Source organism: Diceros bicornis, chromosome 13 (assembly GCF_020826845.1).
Source record: "Diceros bicornis minor isolate mBicDic1 chromosome 13, mDicBic1.mat.cur, whole genome shotgun sequence".
Lineage (NCBI taxonomy): Eukaryota > Metazoa > Chordata > Mammalia > Perissodactyla > Rhinocerotidae > Diceros > Diceros bicornis.
Window position 1 is genome coordinate 5,325,261 of NC_080752.1, and position 12,962 is coordinate 5,338,222.

At 36.6% G+C, this 12,962-nt stretch overlaps 1 protein-coding gene across 18 annotated transcripts in view; it reads left to right on the forward strand.

The window, feature by feature from the left end:
- The window catches only part of CCDC30 (coiled-coil domain containing 30), a 141,734-nt gene that overhangs the window by 31,234 nt on the left and 97,538 nt on the right, over positions 1–12,962 (forward strand). For 13 of the 18 annotated variants that reach the window (XM_058552098.1, XM_058552091.1, XM_058552092.1 and 10 more), the window contains 2 exons: positions 4,196–4,311; positions 6,376–6,474. In XM_058552098.1, the coding sequence (XP_058408081.1) occupies positions 4,196–4,311; positions 6,376–6,474 (215 nt within the window). Of the gene's footprint in view, positions 1–4,195; positions 4,312–6,375; positions 6,475–12,962 lie in introns of those variants that run through there. The other 5 variants (XM_058552100.1, XM_058552105.1, XM_058552107.1 and 2 more) reach the window with 3 other exon arrangements.

Consider the following 12,962-nt stretch of genomic DNA (forward strand, 5'->3'; position numbering starts at 1 on the left):
CTGCTCTAACAAGTTAATCGAACAAGGAGGGGGTCATGGGAACCTCTTGTGCTTGGCATCTGAAGTGGAGGGTAGTCTTGTTGGACTGAGCCCATAGCCTCTGGAATCTGATGCTATCTCCAGGTAGATAGTATCAGAATTGAGTTACATTGGAGGACACCTAGACCCCCACACATTATGATTGATGATCAGGATTTTTAACCCTCTTTTCAAAATTATATGAATACAATTATAAAATGAACACAGCTTTCTTGGCAATTGATAGAGCAAGTAAACAAAATCAGTAAGGATATAGAAGATCTAATAACACTACCAACCAACATGACCTAATTGATTATTACAGAAAACTCCACCAGAAGTATTACATTCTTTTCAAGTACTCATGGAAAGTTCACCAAGAGAGACCATCTGGGCCATAAAACAGATTTCTGCAGAAGAACTGAAATCATACAAATTATGTTCTCTGATCATAATAGAGTTAAACTAGAAAGCAATAACAGAAGTATGTTTAGAAAATCCCCAATTATTTTGAATGATACTTCTAAATTGCCATGCTTTCAGAGAAAAAATTACAAGGGATATTACAAAATATTTTCTATGAATTTAACTTGAATGAAAATGAAAACACAACATATCAGTATTTGTGGGATGCAACTAAGTCAGTGCTTAGAGGGAAATTTATACCATTTAAATCTTATGCCAGAAGTCAAGAAAGAACTCAAAATAATCTAAGCTTCTACCTTGAAAACCGACAGCAAATTAAATCCAAAGCAAGCAAAAAAAAAAAAAAGGAGATATTAAAAATAAGAGTTGAAGTCAATAAAATTAAAAACAGAACCACAATAAATTAGTGGAACCAAGAGTTGGTTCTTTGGAAGGATCAAAAACATTGGTGAACTTCTAAATAGATTGTTTGTGAAAAAATGAGAGAAGATGCAAATTACTAATATAAGAAATGACAGAGAGAACCTTTCTATAGATCAAAAATATAATAAGGGAATATTTTGAGCAGCTTTATGACGATAAATTTGATGTCCTGGATGAGATGGATGCGTTCCTCGAAAGATACAAACCAGCAAACCTCACTCAAGAAAAATAGATAGCCCTAAATCTACCAAAGACATTGAATTTGTAGTTAAAAATCTTCCCACAAAGAAAATTCCAGGCTCAGATGGCTCTACTGGTGAATTCTAATGAAGTTTTAAGAAAGAAATAATACTGATTTTACATAAACTCTTCCAGAAAATTGAAGAGTGAATACTTCCCAACTTTTAGGTGGTCAACATTACTTTGATAACAAAACCAAAGACATTACATTATCCTAATGACCATAGAAGAACTTGTAAAAGTACAGGGAGTAAGGAGTAACGTGTTGGGTGGTAAAATTAAATTCTGTTTATCTACAATTAATTGGCTAAATAAGCTACTGCACAGTGGATGCCTTGCATCTATTGATAAGAATGACATTAATTTACAGGCACTGACAGGAATAGATGTGGGTGATATGTTATCAAGTGAAAAAAGGAGGCTGTTGAGTAATACATGTGCTGTGAAGTCATTTTGGTTTTTATTTCCATGGGGGGGTATATGTGTGTGTGTGTGTGTGTGTGTCCCCATGAGATTGCTGTGAGGTAGTACACACCCATATGGCAGTGAAGTTGTGAAGACACTGGAATAATTCTGTGTAAGTTGTAAATAGCTGGTGCCCTGAGTCTTCCAAGTGTCTCCTTCCTACCCCGACTGTCCTAGCTCCTTCCAGCCCCTGGTCTTTGCAGCCACTGAAGGGATAAGACTTGGCGCAGCAGGATGTTCTCTAGAACTCGGCTCTAGAGCTATGTTCTAATAGGTGAGGGCCCGTACTTCGCCAGTTGTTAAACACTTTTAATACAACACTTGTCTGTATGTTAGAATATGCATATGAAATTTTTTGAAGAATATTTACCAAGTATTATATTATTTTGGGTCAGGATTGTGGATAAGGCTTGGATGAGAATATCCACTTTGAACATAAGTGTATACCTTGATTTTTTTTTTTAACAAAAAGCCTATATTCCATTTGTGACAAGCAAAACAATCCTGATTTTAGCGACCTATTTAAAATAAGCCATTATTCAACTGTATTTTTAAGATTTGTGAAAATTAAAAATACTGGCAACATCCAGTATGGGAAAATGGGCGGTATCACTGTGAGAACGTAACTTTGTACAATCTTTTTTATTTTTTTTTTCCTGAGGAAGATTTGCCCTGAGCTATCATCTGTGCCAGTATTCCTCTATTTTGTACATGGGTTGCCATCACAGCACGGCTGCAGATGAGTTGTGTAGGTCCGCGCCAGGAACCAAACCTGGGCTGCTGGAGCAGAGCGTGCCGAATTTAACCACTAGGCCACAGGGCTGGCCCCTGTACAATCTTTTTGAAGGCTAATTTGGCAGTATCTATTAAATTTTTTAAACGCACATGTCTGATCCAGCTATGCCATTTCTGGGAATTTATTTTTTGGAAATAAGTTCATAAGTACCTAAAGATTGATGAACAAGGATAATGATTTTAGAATTGTTTACAAGAGTAAACATTGGCAGCAAACCTAAACCTTCATCTTTAGGGGAAAAGTGGCACAAATTATGGCACATTTGGACAGTGACATACTGTGCAGAATAGAATGAGAGAATGGATAAAAAAAATAGTCGTATATTAGTAAGATGGATTAAAGAGTAGAGAGGAACAAATTATTGATACAATGCAGATGAATCCCAAAAATATATATTGAGCAAAAGAAGCCTGACACAAAAAACATGTACATTGTAAGATTCCATTTATGTGAAAACCAAGAATAAGCAAAACTAGTCTATGACTAGTGATATCACTATGGTGATAAAAGTTAGAAAGTGGTTGTAGGGTGGGTGGGAGTGGAGAACTTACTGAAAAGGACGTGAGGGAACTTGATGGGGTGCTAGACGTGTTCTATATCTTTTTGGGGGGAAGTTCACAGGTATATAAAATAGTCAAAGTTTGTTGAACACTTAAGATATGTACATTATATTGTATATAAATTATTGTATTATTATTGTATATAAATTATTATATTGTACATAATTCGTACCTCAACTGAAAAATAGTTCCAAATGAGAAATGGAAAATGACTATAAGTGTTGTGCTGTAAGGATATCTATGATATATTCACAAGTGGTAGAGTTGCAGTCAGTATTGTACAGCATTGTTTAAATTTTTAAAAAATTGCATAGGCAAAAGGTAGAACAAATCTTGCCCTCCATGTGTATATATGTGTATATATGTGTGTGTGTGTGTGTGTGTATACATGGATTGTGAATGATTTTTTTTTCTCTTTGGTGTGTTTTCAGCATTTTTCAAATTTAAAAAATTTATATACTAAGAAGGGAAAAAGAAGAGGGTAGTAAGGGAGAAAAAAGAAAAAATTAACACAAGTTAAAACAACATGCAGTGAAGAAGGAAAACAAAGGAGACTGTAAAGCAGCAAAAGAAAAATAAGAGAAACATAAGTGAAAAATGGCTAAAAAGAAACAGCTACAAATTCAGGAAAGTTACAGGCAGCAGGTTTGCACTATGGAAACTTTGATGAGTGCTAGAAAGAGCAGGTCTTAACGTGAGGTGCTGAACTGAGAGTGGATTGACATTCTATGGGCAGTGGTGCTACAGGCAGAAAGATGGTTTTGATGAATTAACTTGATTTCACTTGGAAAATCTGTCCATTCACTGCTCCTAGTCACTACTTCAGTCATCCATGGGGGCCCTGCTGTTAATGAGTGGGAGAGAATATCTAGGAGTATATGAGGTATGTAAGATAGATAGGACCACAAGGAAGCCAGGAAAATAATTTTCTCAGTCATTTAACTTTTAGAAGGTAGAGTCAACTGTTTTAAAATTCCAGGTCCTGGAAGAACTTCTATTGCTGGAAACACTGCACTCAAAAAGTCCAACTCATTAGTCTGGCATGAGAAATAAGAAACATTCCATTCTGTTTCGTTAGGTTGGTAGAATATTCTAGGGCTGGACTTCAGAGTCCAGCAGCTCTCCTTTGCAGAGAATTACATATACAGAGACAAGGTAGGACAAACAAGAAGGGCAGAAAATAGCATTTCCTGAGTTTTTAGAGTTAGTGCCTTCAAATTAAAACTTCGATTCAGTTGAGTAAACTGTGTTCCTCTCTCTGTTTTAGATTTGATTGACTTACAGAAAGCAAACGACCATAATCAGAGACTGGATGAGGAAATTCTGGCTTTAAGAAATCGGGTTCGATCACTTGACTCAGAAAAAAAAGTGCTTGGAGAAGTGGTAAGTTGTTTAGTTTAGTTTGTTCTTAGAATTTATTTAAATGTGTGTAGAATAACAATCAGCAGTAGAGCAACATGGAAATACATCACCCATTGGTCATTAGTGAGGACTGATACTGGTGGCGATAGCCTCCCAGGTGGATGCCGTACTTTGACCTGGATGCATTTTATCAGTATTTACATCTTATGCATTTTAACTACCTTTGCTAAGTAGTAATGTTATTGCTATTGTGTCAATTTAGTATCTTTTCTTTTTAAAATTTAATTAATTAATTTATTTATTTTTCCCCCCAAAGCCCCAGTAGATACTTGTATGTCATAGCTGCACATCCTAGTTGCTGTATGTGGGATGCGGCCTCAGCATGGCCGGAGAAGCCGTGCGTCGGTACATGCCCGGCATCCGAACCCGGGCCGCCAGCAGCGGAGTGCGTGCACTTAACCACTAAGCCACGGGGCCAGCCCTAGGATCTTTTCTTTTTAATACAGATTTAAATAATAGTTTATACTTAACACATTTACCAAATAGAAATTATTACTCTATTATATTGGATAAGTTTGAGATTATTAATACTAAACTCTTAGCAGTGTTACATTTTTGAACCATTTATTCTTAGCAATATATTGATTTTTAATATGTACTTCCAAGTTCTAGGTATATTATATGTCTCTTCAATTTTACTTTATATTCATTTCACAATCATATCTCTAGTGTCTAACACAATGCTGGCATGTATGCTAAGTGCTCAAGAAATTTTGTTGCAAGAATGAATAAATACCCATTGGGATAGCTATTATCAAAAAATAGAAAATAACAAATGTTGATGAGGGTGTGGAGAAATTGAAACCCTTGTGCATTGATGGTGAGAATGTAAAATGGTACAGCCACTGTGGAAAACAGTATGGCACTTCCTTAAAAAAGTAAGCATAGAATTACCTTATGATCCAGCAATTCTGCTTCTGGGTATATACGCAAAAGAATTAAAAGCAGGGACGCTAAGGGATATTTGTATGTTTAGGTTCATAGCAGTGTTATTCACAATAGCCAAAAGGTTGAAGCAACCCAAGTATCCATTGATGAATGAATGGATAAACAAAATGTATATATATACAATGGAATATTATTCGGCCTTGAAAAGAAAAGAAATTCTGACATATGCTGCAACATGGATGAAGCTTGAAGACATTATGCTAATTGAATAAGCAAGTCACGAAAAGACAAATAGTATATGATTCCACTTAAATGAGGTACCTAAGGTAGTCAAAATCTTGGTTTTGATGGTTGCACAATAGTGTGAATGTGCTTAATGCTACTGAACTGTACACTTAAAAATGGTTAACATGGTAAATTTTGTTATGTGTATTTTATCCTAATTTAAAAAATGCAATCATAAGAATGAATAAACAAATAAGGACTGTTCAAGTTGTTTTAGTCTTTGTAAATTTATGTATCTAATACTGATATGTATTTATATGTTCAATATATATGTATATATAAGTGTATGTATATGTATATATATGTTTTTTTGTGTGTGTGTGAGGAAGATCAGCCCTGAGCTAACATCCGTGATAATCCTCCTCTTTTTGCTGAGGGAAGACCGGGTCTGAGCTAACTTCTATTGCCAATCCTCCTTTTTTTTTCTTCCCCAAAGCCCCAGTAGATAGCTGTATGTCATAGTTGCACATCCTTCTAGTTGCTGTACGTGGGATGCGGCCTCAGCATGGCCGGAGAAGCGGTGCGTTGGTGCGCACCCGGGATCCGAACCCGGGCTGCCAGCAGCAGAGCGCGTGCACTTAACCGCTAAGCCACGAGCCGGCCCACATATATATATGTTTATGCGAGATAAAGTTCAGGACGGATACATCCCAAACAGTGTTATTTCTGAAAAGGAGAAAAGGATTGTGGGGTAAGGTTATGGGAAGGAATATATCACTTTTTACTCTATATTCCTGTGTGGTGTTTGAATTTTTTACATGAAGAATGTATTCATGTATTATGTGTATATTTTAAAAACAAAGCAACGCGCCCCCCAATAACTTTTGTATTTAAAATACTTTTGTATTTAAGGTTGAGAGACTTCAAGGAGAGATTAGTGAATCTCAAAAGAATCAGCAAGCTGGAAACCTCTCCCCTGGAAAAACGGTGGGTGCTGAACAGAGAGTACAGGTATGGTTCAAGTTCTGTTCTTTCTGATTTCTCATTTTTAAGTGAGTCGTGTTTGTACAGAGTACACCAGAGCAGTGAGTGCTGATCATCTGCTCCTCTCTTCTTATTGTCTGTATGTTTCTATGGCTCCCAGTTAGAGTGGAGGAAGAAATTGGGGTACGTGGGATGTGTTTCTGTTCGCTTCTTCTCCACAGGGAGCAATTAATATGAAGAATATAATGGATTGTGTCCTTAAAGAAAAAGAGAATCGGGGGCCGGCCTGGTGGCACAGCCGTTAAGTGCGCGCACTCCACTACAGCGGCCTGGGCATGGTTGTTAGCCCAGGGCCAATCTTCCTCAAGACAAAAGGGGAGGATTGGCAGCGGATATTAGCTCAGGGCTAGTCCTCCTCACACACACACACACAAAAATTACATAAAAAAAAAAGAAAAAGAGAATCTTACAAAGATAGAACCAATTAGAGCATTTTTAATCATCAGAATGGAGTTGATTTATAGAATCAATCAATGGTGGGGGAGTGGGGAGTAAGAACCACACTGAATGTAATAAAATATCGTAGAGAACAAGTATGGTTCAGGCTCCAGTGTGTACAGTGTCCAGTCTTTTCAGCATGATCAGCCTCTGAAGTAGTGAGCAAAGTGATCAAACACAAGACAGATGGAAGCAACAGCCGTGTGTTTTAGATAGGGCTGTTTCAGACATTCAGGTCAAGGAGCTAGACTGCTTTGGGGTAGCCTTTCCTCTCACACACCTAAGATGAGTGACATCCCTTGTTGCTGAGGGCTCTCCTTCACCAGAGCTTTTTTTACTTTAACTCCTTGGGCCCTATGCCCCAGACCTCTTAGACCTCAAGGAAACTATAGCCACTGGATTTCTTGGCTCTCCACCCAAGGAACTAGTATCCTTCTTGTCTTCCAAAACCACTTGTAGGTAAATAATGTATTTCTGTGGGAAGGAAGGGAGGAAGGAGAGAAAGAAGGAATTTCCAGGCAGGACTTCAGTAACTTTTACCAAAATTATTCCCAAAGAACCTAGTGGTGCTCTAATTTAAAGGAAGTTGATTTATTAATACCCATTTTTATTAGTTGCTTATTTATCCTTTCAGTATTTCTTTACTCTAATACAAGCAATTTGAATATTTATTCAGATTTCCTCCTTTCTTAGTTTCTTTTTTTTTTTTTTTTTAACTAAAACGTTCATGGAGATCTTTGCATAACATACAGAGAGATCTTCCTCATTCTTTAGAGCAGTCTAGCATTCTATTGTGTGGATGCATTGTAATTTATTTAACCAGGCTCCTGTTGATGGACACTTGAGTTGTTTCCAGTCTTGTATGTATATATATAGGTGTTTCTGTAGGATAGAGTCACAGAAATGGGATTGTGGGGTTAGAAGGTAGATGCATTTATAATTTTGGTAGATATTGCCAGATACTACTCAGTGGAAATTGTACCATATTCCTGTCCCATCGGCCATGTATGAGAAAGCCAGTTTCTTAAAAAATTCACCAACTGAATGTATTGGCAAACTTTTGTATTTTTACTAAATGATAGGTCAGAGTCAGTATCTCAGTGTAGTTTTTTTTTTTTTTAATTTTTTGTTTTTTGCGGTAACATTGGTTTATAACATTGTATAAATTTCAGGTGTACATCATTATACTTCTATTTCTGCATACATTACATCATGTTCACCACCCAAATACTAATTACAACCCATTACCATGCACATGTGCTGAATTATCCCTTTCACCCTCCTCCCTCCCCCCTTCCCCTCTGGTAACCACCAATCCAATCTCTGTCTCTATGTGTTTGTTTATTGTTGTTGTTATCTACTACTTAATGAAGGAAATCATACGGTATTTGACCTTCTCCCTCTGACTTATTTCACTTTGTATAATACCCTCAATGTCCATCCATGTTGTCACAAATGGCTGGATTTCATCATTTCTTATGGCTGAGTAGTATTCCATTGTGTATATATACCACATCTTCTTTATCCATTCGTCCCTTGATGGGCACTTAGGTGGCTTCCAAGTCTTGGCTATTGTGAATAACGCTGCAATGAACACAGGGGTGCATGTGTCTTTACGCATTGGTGTTTTCATGTTCTTTGGATAAATACCCAGCAGCATTGGAATAGCTGGATCATATGGTAGTTCTATCCTTGATTTTTTGAGGAATCTCCATACTGTTTTCCATAGTGGCTGCACCAGTTTGCACTCCCACCAGCAGTGTATGAGAGTCCCCTTCTCTCCACATCCTCTCCAACACATGTTGTTTCCTGTCTTGTTAATTATAGCCATTCTGACGGACGTGAGGTGATATCTCATTGTAGTTTTGATTTGCATTTACCTGATAGTTAATGATTTTGAACATCTTTTCATGTGTCTGTTGGCCATCTGTATATCCTCTTTGAAGAAATGTCTGTTCAGGTCTTTTGCCCATTTTTTAATTGGGTTGGTAGTTTTTTTGTTGTTGAGATGCATGAGTTCTTTATATATTTTGGAGATTAAGCCCTTATCAGATGTATGGTTTGCAAATATCTTCTCCAAATTGTTAGGTTGTCTTTTCATTTCGTTGATGGTTTCCTTTGCTGTGCAAAAGCTTTTTAGTTTGATGTAGTCCCATTTGTTTATTTTTTCTATTGTTTCTCTTGCCCCGTCAGACATGGTGCTTGAAAATATGTTGCTAAGACCGATGTCGAAGAGCGTACTGCCTATGTTTTCTTCTAGAAGTTTCATAGTTTCAGGTCTTACATTCAAGTTGTTAATCCATTTGGAGTTAATTTTTGTGTATGGTGTAAGGTAAGGGTCTACTTTCATTTTTTTGCATGTGGCTATCCAGTTTTCCCAACACCATTTGTTGAAGAGACTTTCTTTTCTCCATTGTATGTTCTTGGCTCCTTTGTCAACGATTAGCTGTCCATAGATGTGTGTGTTTATTTCTGGGCTTTTGATTCTATTCCATTGATCTGTGTGTCTGTTTTTATGCCAGTACCATGCTGTTTTGGTTACTATAGCTTTGTAGTCTATTTTGAAATCAGGGAGTGTGAGACCTCCAGCTTTGTTCTTTTTTCTCAGGATTCCTTTAGCTATTTGGGGTCTTTTGTTGTTCCATATATATTTTAGGATTCTTTGTTCTATTTCTGTGAAAAATGTTGTTGGAACTTTGATAGGGATTGCTTTGAATCTATAGATTGCTTTAGGAAGTATGGACATCTTAACTATGTTAATTCTTCCAATCCAAGAGGACGGAATATCTTTCCATTTCTTTGTTTCTTCTTCAATTTATTTCAGCAGTGTTTTATAGTTTTCCATGTACAGCTCTTTCACCTCTTTGGTTAAGTTTATTCCTAGATATTTTATTCTTTTTGTTGCGATCGTAAATGGGATGGTATTCTTAATTTCTCTTTTTGCTACTTCGTTGTTAGTGTATAGAAATGCAATTGATTTTTGTATGTTGATTTTGTATCCTGCAACTTTACCATATTCGTTTATTACGAATACCCATTTTGTTCAGAGTTTTTATCATAAATGGATGCTGTATCTTGTCAAATGCTTTCTCTGCATCTATTGAGATGATCATGTGATTTTTATTCTTCATTTTATTAATGTGGTGTATTACGTTGATTGATTTGCAAATGTGGAACCATCCCTGCATACCTGGAATAAATCCCACTTGATCATGGTGTATAATCTTTTTAACATATTGTTGTATGCGATTTGCTGGTATTTTGTTGAGGATTTTTGCATCAATGTTCATCAGTGATATTGGCCTGTAATTTTCTTTTTTTGTGTTGTCCTTGTCTGGTTTTGGTATCAGGGTAATGTCAGCTTTGTAGAATGAGTTAGGGAGCTTCTCCCCCCGCCCCCAATTTTTTGGAAGAGTTTGAGAAGGATAGGTATTAAGTCTTCTTTGAATGTTTGGTAGAATTCACCAGGGAAGCCGTCTGGTCCTGGACGTTTATTTTTGGGGATGTTTTTGATTACTGTTTCGATCTCCTTACTGGTGATTGGTCTATTCAAATTCTCTACTTCTTCTTGATCCAGTTTTGGAAGGTTGTATGATTCTAAGAATTTATCCATTTCTTCCAGATTGTCGAATTGGTTGGCATATAGCTTTTCATAGTATTCTCTTATAATCTTTTGTATTTCTGAGGTGTCTGTTGTAATTTCTCCTCTTTCATTTCTGATTTTACTTATTTGTGCCTTCTCTCTTTTTTTCTTAGTGAGTCTAGCTAAAGGTTTGTCAATTTTGTTGATCTTTTCAAAGAACCAGCTCTTGGTTTTATTAATTTTTCTATTGTTTATTTAGTCTCTATTTCATTTATTTCTGCTCTGATTTTTATTATTTCCCTTCTACTGATTTTGGGCTTTGTTTGTTCTTCTTTTTCCAGTTCCTTTAGGTGCATTGTTAGATTGTTTATTTGAGATTTTTCTTGTTTGTAGAGATAGGCCTGTATTGCTATAAACTTCACTCTTAGAACCGCTTTTGCTGTATCCCATAAATTCTGGCATGTTGTATTTTCATTTTCATTTGTCTCCAGGTATTTTTTGATTTCTTCTTTGATTTCTTCATTGACCCAGTCGTCGTTCAGTAGCATTTTGTTTAATCTCCACGTATTTGTGGCTTTTCTGATTTTCTTCCTATAGTTGATTTCTAGTTTCATACCGTTGTGGTCAGAAAAGATGCTTGGTATTATTTCAATTTTCTTAAATTTATGGAGGCTTGTTTTGTGGCCTAATATGTGATCAATCCTGGAGAATGTTCCATGTGGATTTGAAAAGAACGTGTATTCTTCGGTTTTTGGATGGAATGCTCTGTATATATCTGCTAGGTCCATCTGTTCTAGTGTGTCATTTAACGCCAATGTTTCCTTATTGATCTTCTGTTTGGATGATCTATCCGTTGGTGTGAGTGGAGTGTTAAAGTCCCCTACTATTATTGTGTTACTGTCTATTTCTCTTTTTATGTCTGTTAATAATTGCTTTATATATTTAGGTGCACCTACATTGGGTGTGTAGATATTTACAAGTGTTATATCCTCTTGTTGGATTGTTCCCTTGGTCTTTATGTAATGCCCTTCTTTGTCTCTTTTTACAGTTTTTGTTTTAAAGTCTATTTTGTCTGATATCAGTACTGCTACCCCAGCTTTCTTTTCATTGCCATTTGCGTGGAGTACCTTTTTCCATCCCTTCACTTTCAGTTTGTGAGTGTCTTTAGGTCTGAAGTGTGTCTCTTGTATGCAGCATATATGTGGGTCTTGTTGTTTTATCCAATCAGCCACCCTATGCCTTCTAATTGGAGCATTTAGTCCATTGACGTTTAAAGTAGCTATTGATAAGTATGTACTTATTGCCATTTTTTAACTTTTTTTTCTCAGTGTTTTAGTAGTCCTTTTCTGTTCCTTTCTTCTTCTATGCACAATTGATGGTCTCTTTAGTTTGACCTCTGTCTGAAAGCTCTACTCTTTAACTCCCCTCCTCCCTCCTTTTATGTTTTTGATATCATATCTAACCTCTTTTTTGTGCATTTGTATCCATTACCCTCTTATCATGGAAATAGATAATTTTTCCTATTTGTGGTCTTCTCTTTTCCCCTTAAATCAGTCCCTTTAATGTTTCTTGTAGCACTGGTTTCTTGGTGACAAACTCCTTTAATTTTTGCTTGTCTGGGAAATTTTTGAGCTCTCCTTCCATTTTGAATGATAACCTTGCTGGGTAGAGTATTCTTGGCTGTAAGTTTTTTCCTTTTAGCACTTTAAATATATCATGCCACTCTCTTCTAGCCTGTAAGGTTTCTGCTGAGAAGTCAGCTGATAGCCTTATGGGGTTTCCTTTGTATGTAACTTGACTTTCTCTTGTGGCTTTTAGGATTCTCTCTTTATCTTAAATCTGGACATTTTGATTATGATGTGTCTTGGTGTGGGCCTCTTTGGGTTTATCTTGTTTGGGGCTCTCTGTGCTTCCTGTACCTGGATGTCTGTTTCCTTCCTTAGGTTAGGGAAGTTTTCATCTATTATTTCTTGAAATAGATTCTCTGCCCCTTTGTCTTGCTCTTCTCCTTCCAGGATACCTATAACATGGATGTTAGTGCTCTTGATGTTGTCCCAAAGGTCCCTTAGACTGTCCTCACTCTTTTTAAGTCTTTTCTCTTTTACCTGTTCAGCTTGGGTAATTTCTTCTAGTCTTTCGTCCAGCTCGCAGATCCGTTCTTCTGTATCCTCTACTCTGCTTTTGAGGCCCTCTAGCGAATTTTTCATTTCCAGTATTGTATTCTTCATTTCTGATTGGTTCTTTTTTATATCTTCCATTTCTTTGTTGACATTCTCACTGACTTCATCTGTTCTTCTCCCCAGATCGGTGAGCATCCTTAACGCTCTTTGTTTGAACTCTCTGTCAGGTAGGTTGCTCATTTCTGTTTCACTTAGTTCCTTTTCTGGGGCTTTGTCCTGTTCCCTTACTTGGAATGTATTCCTTTGCCTACTCA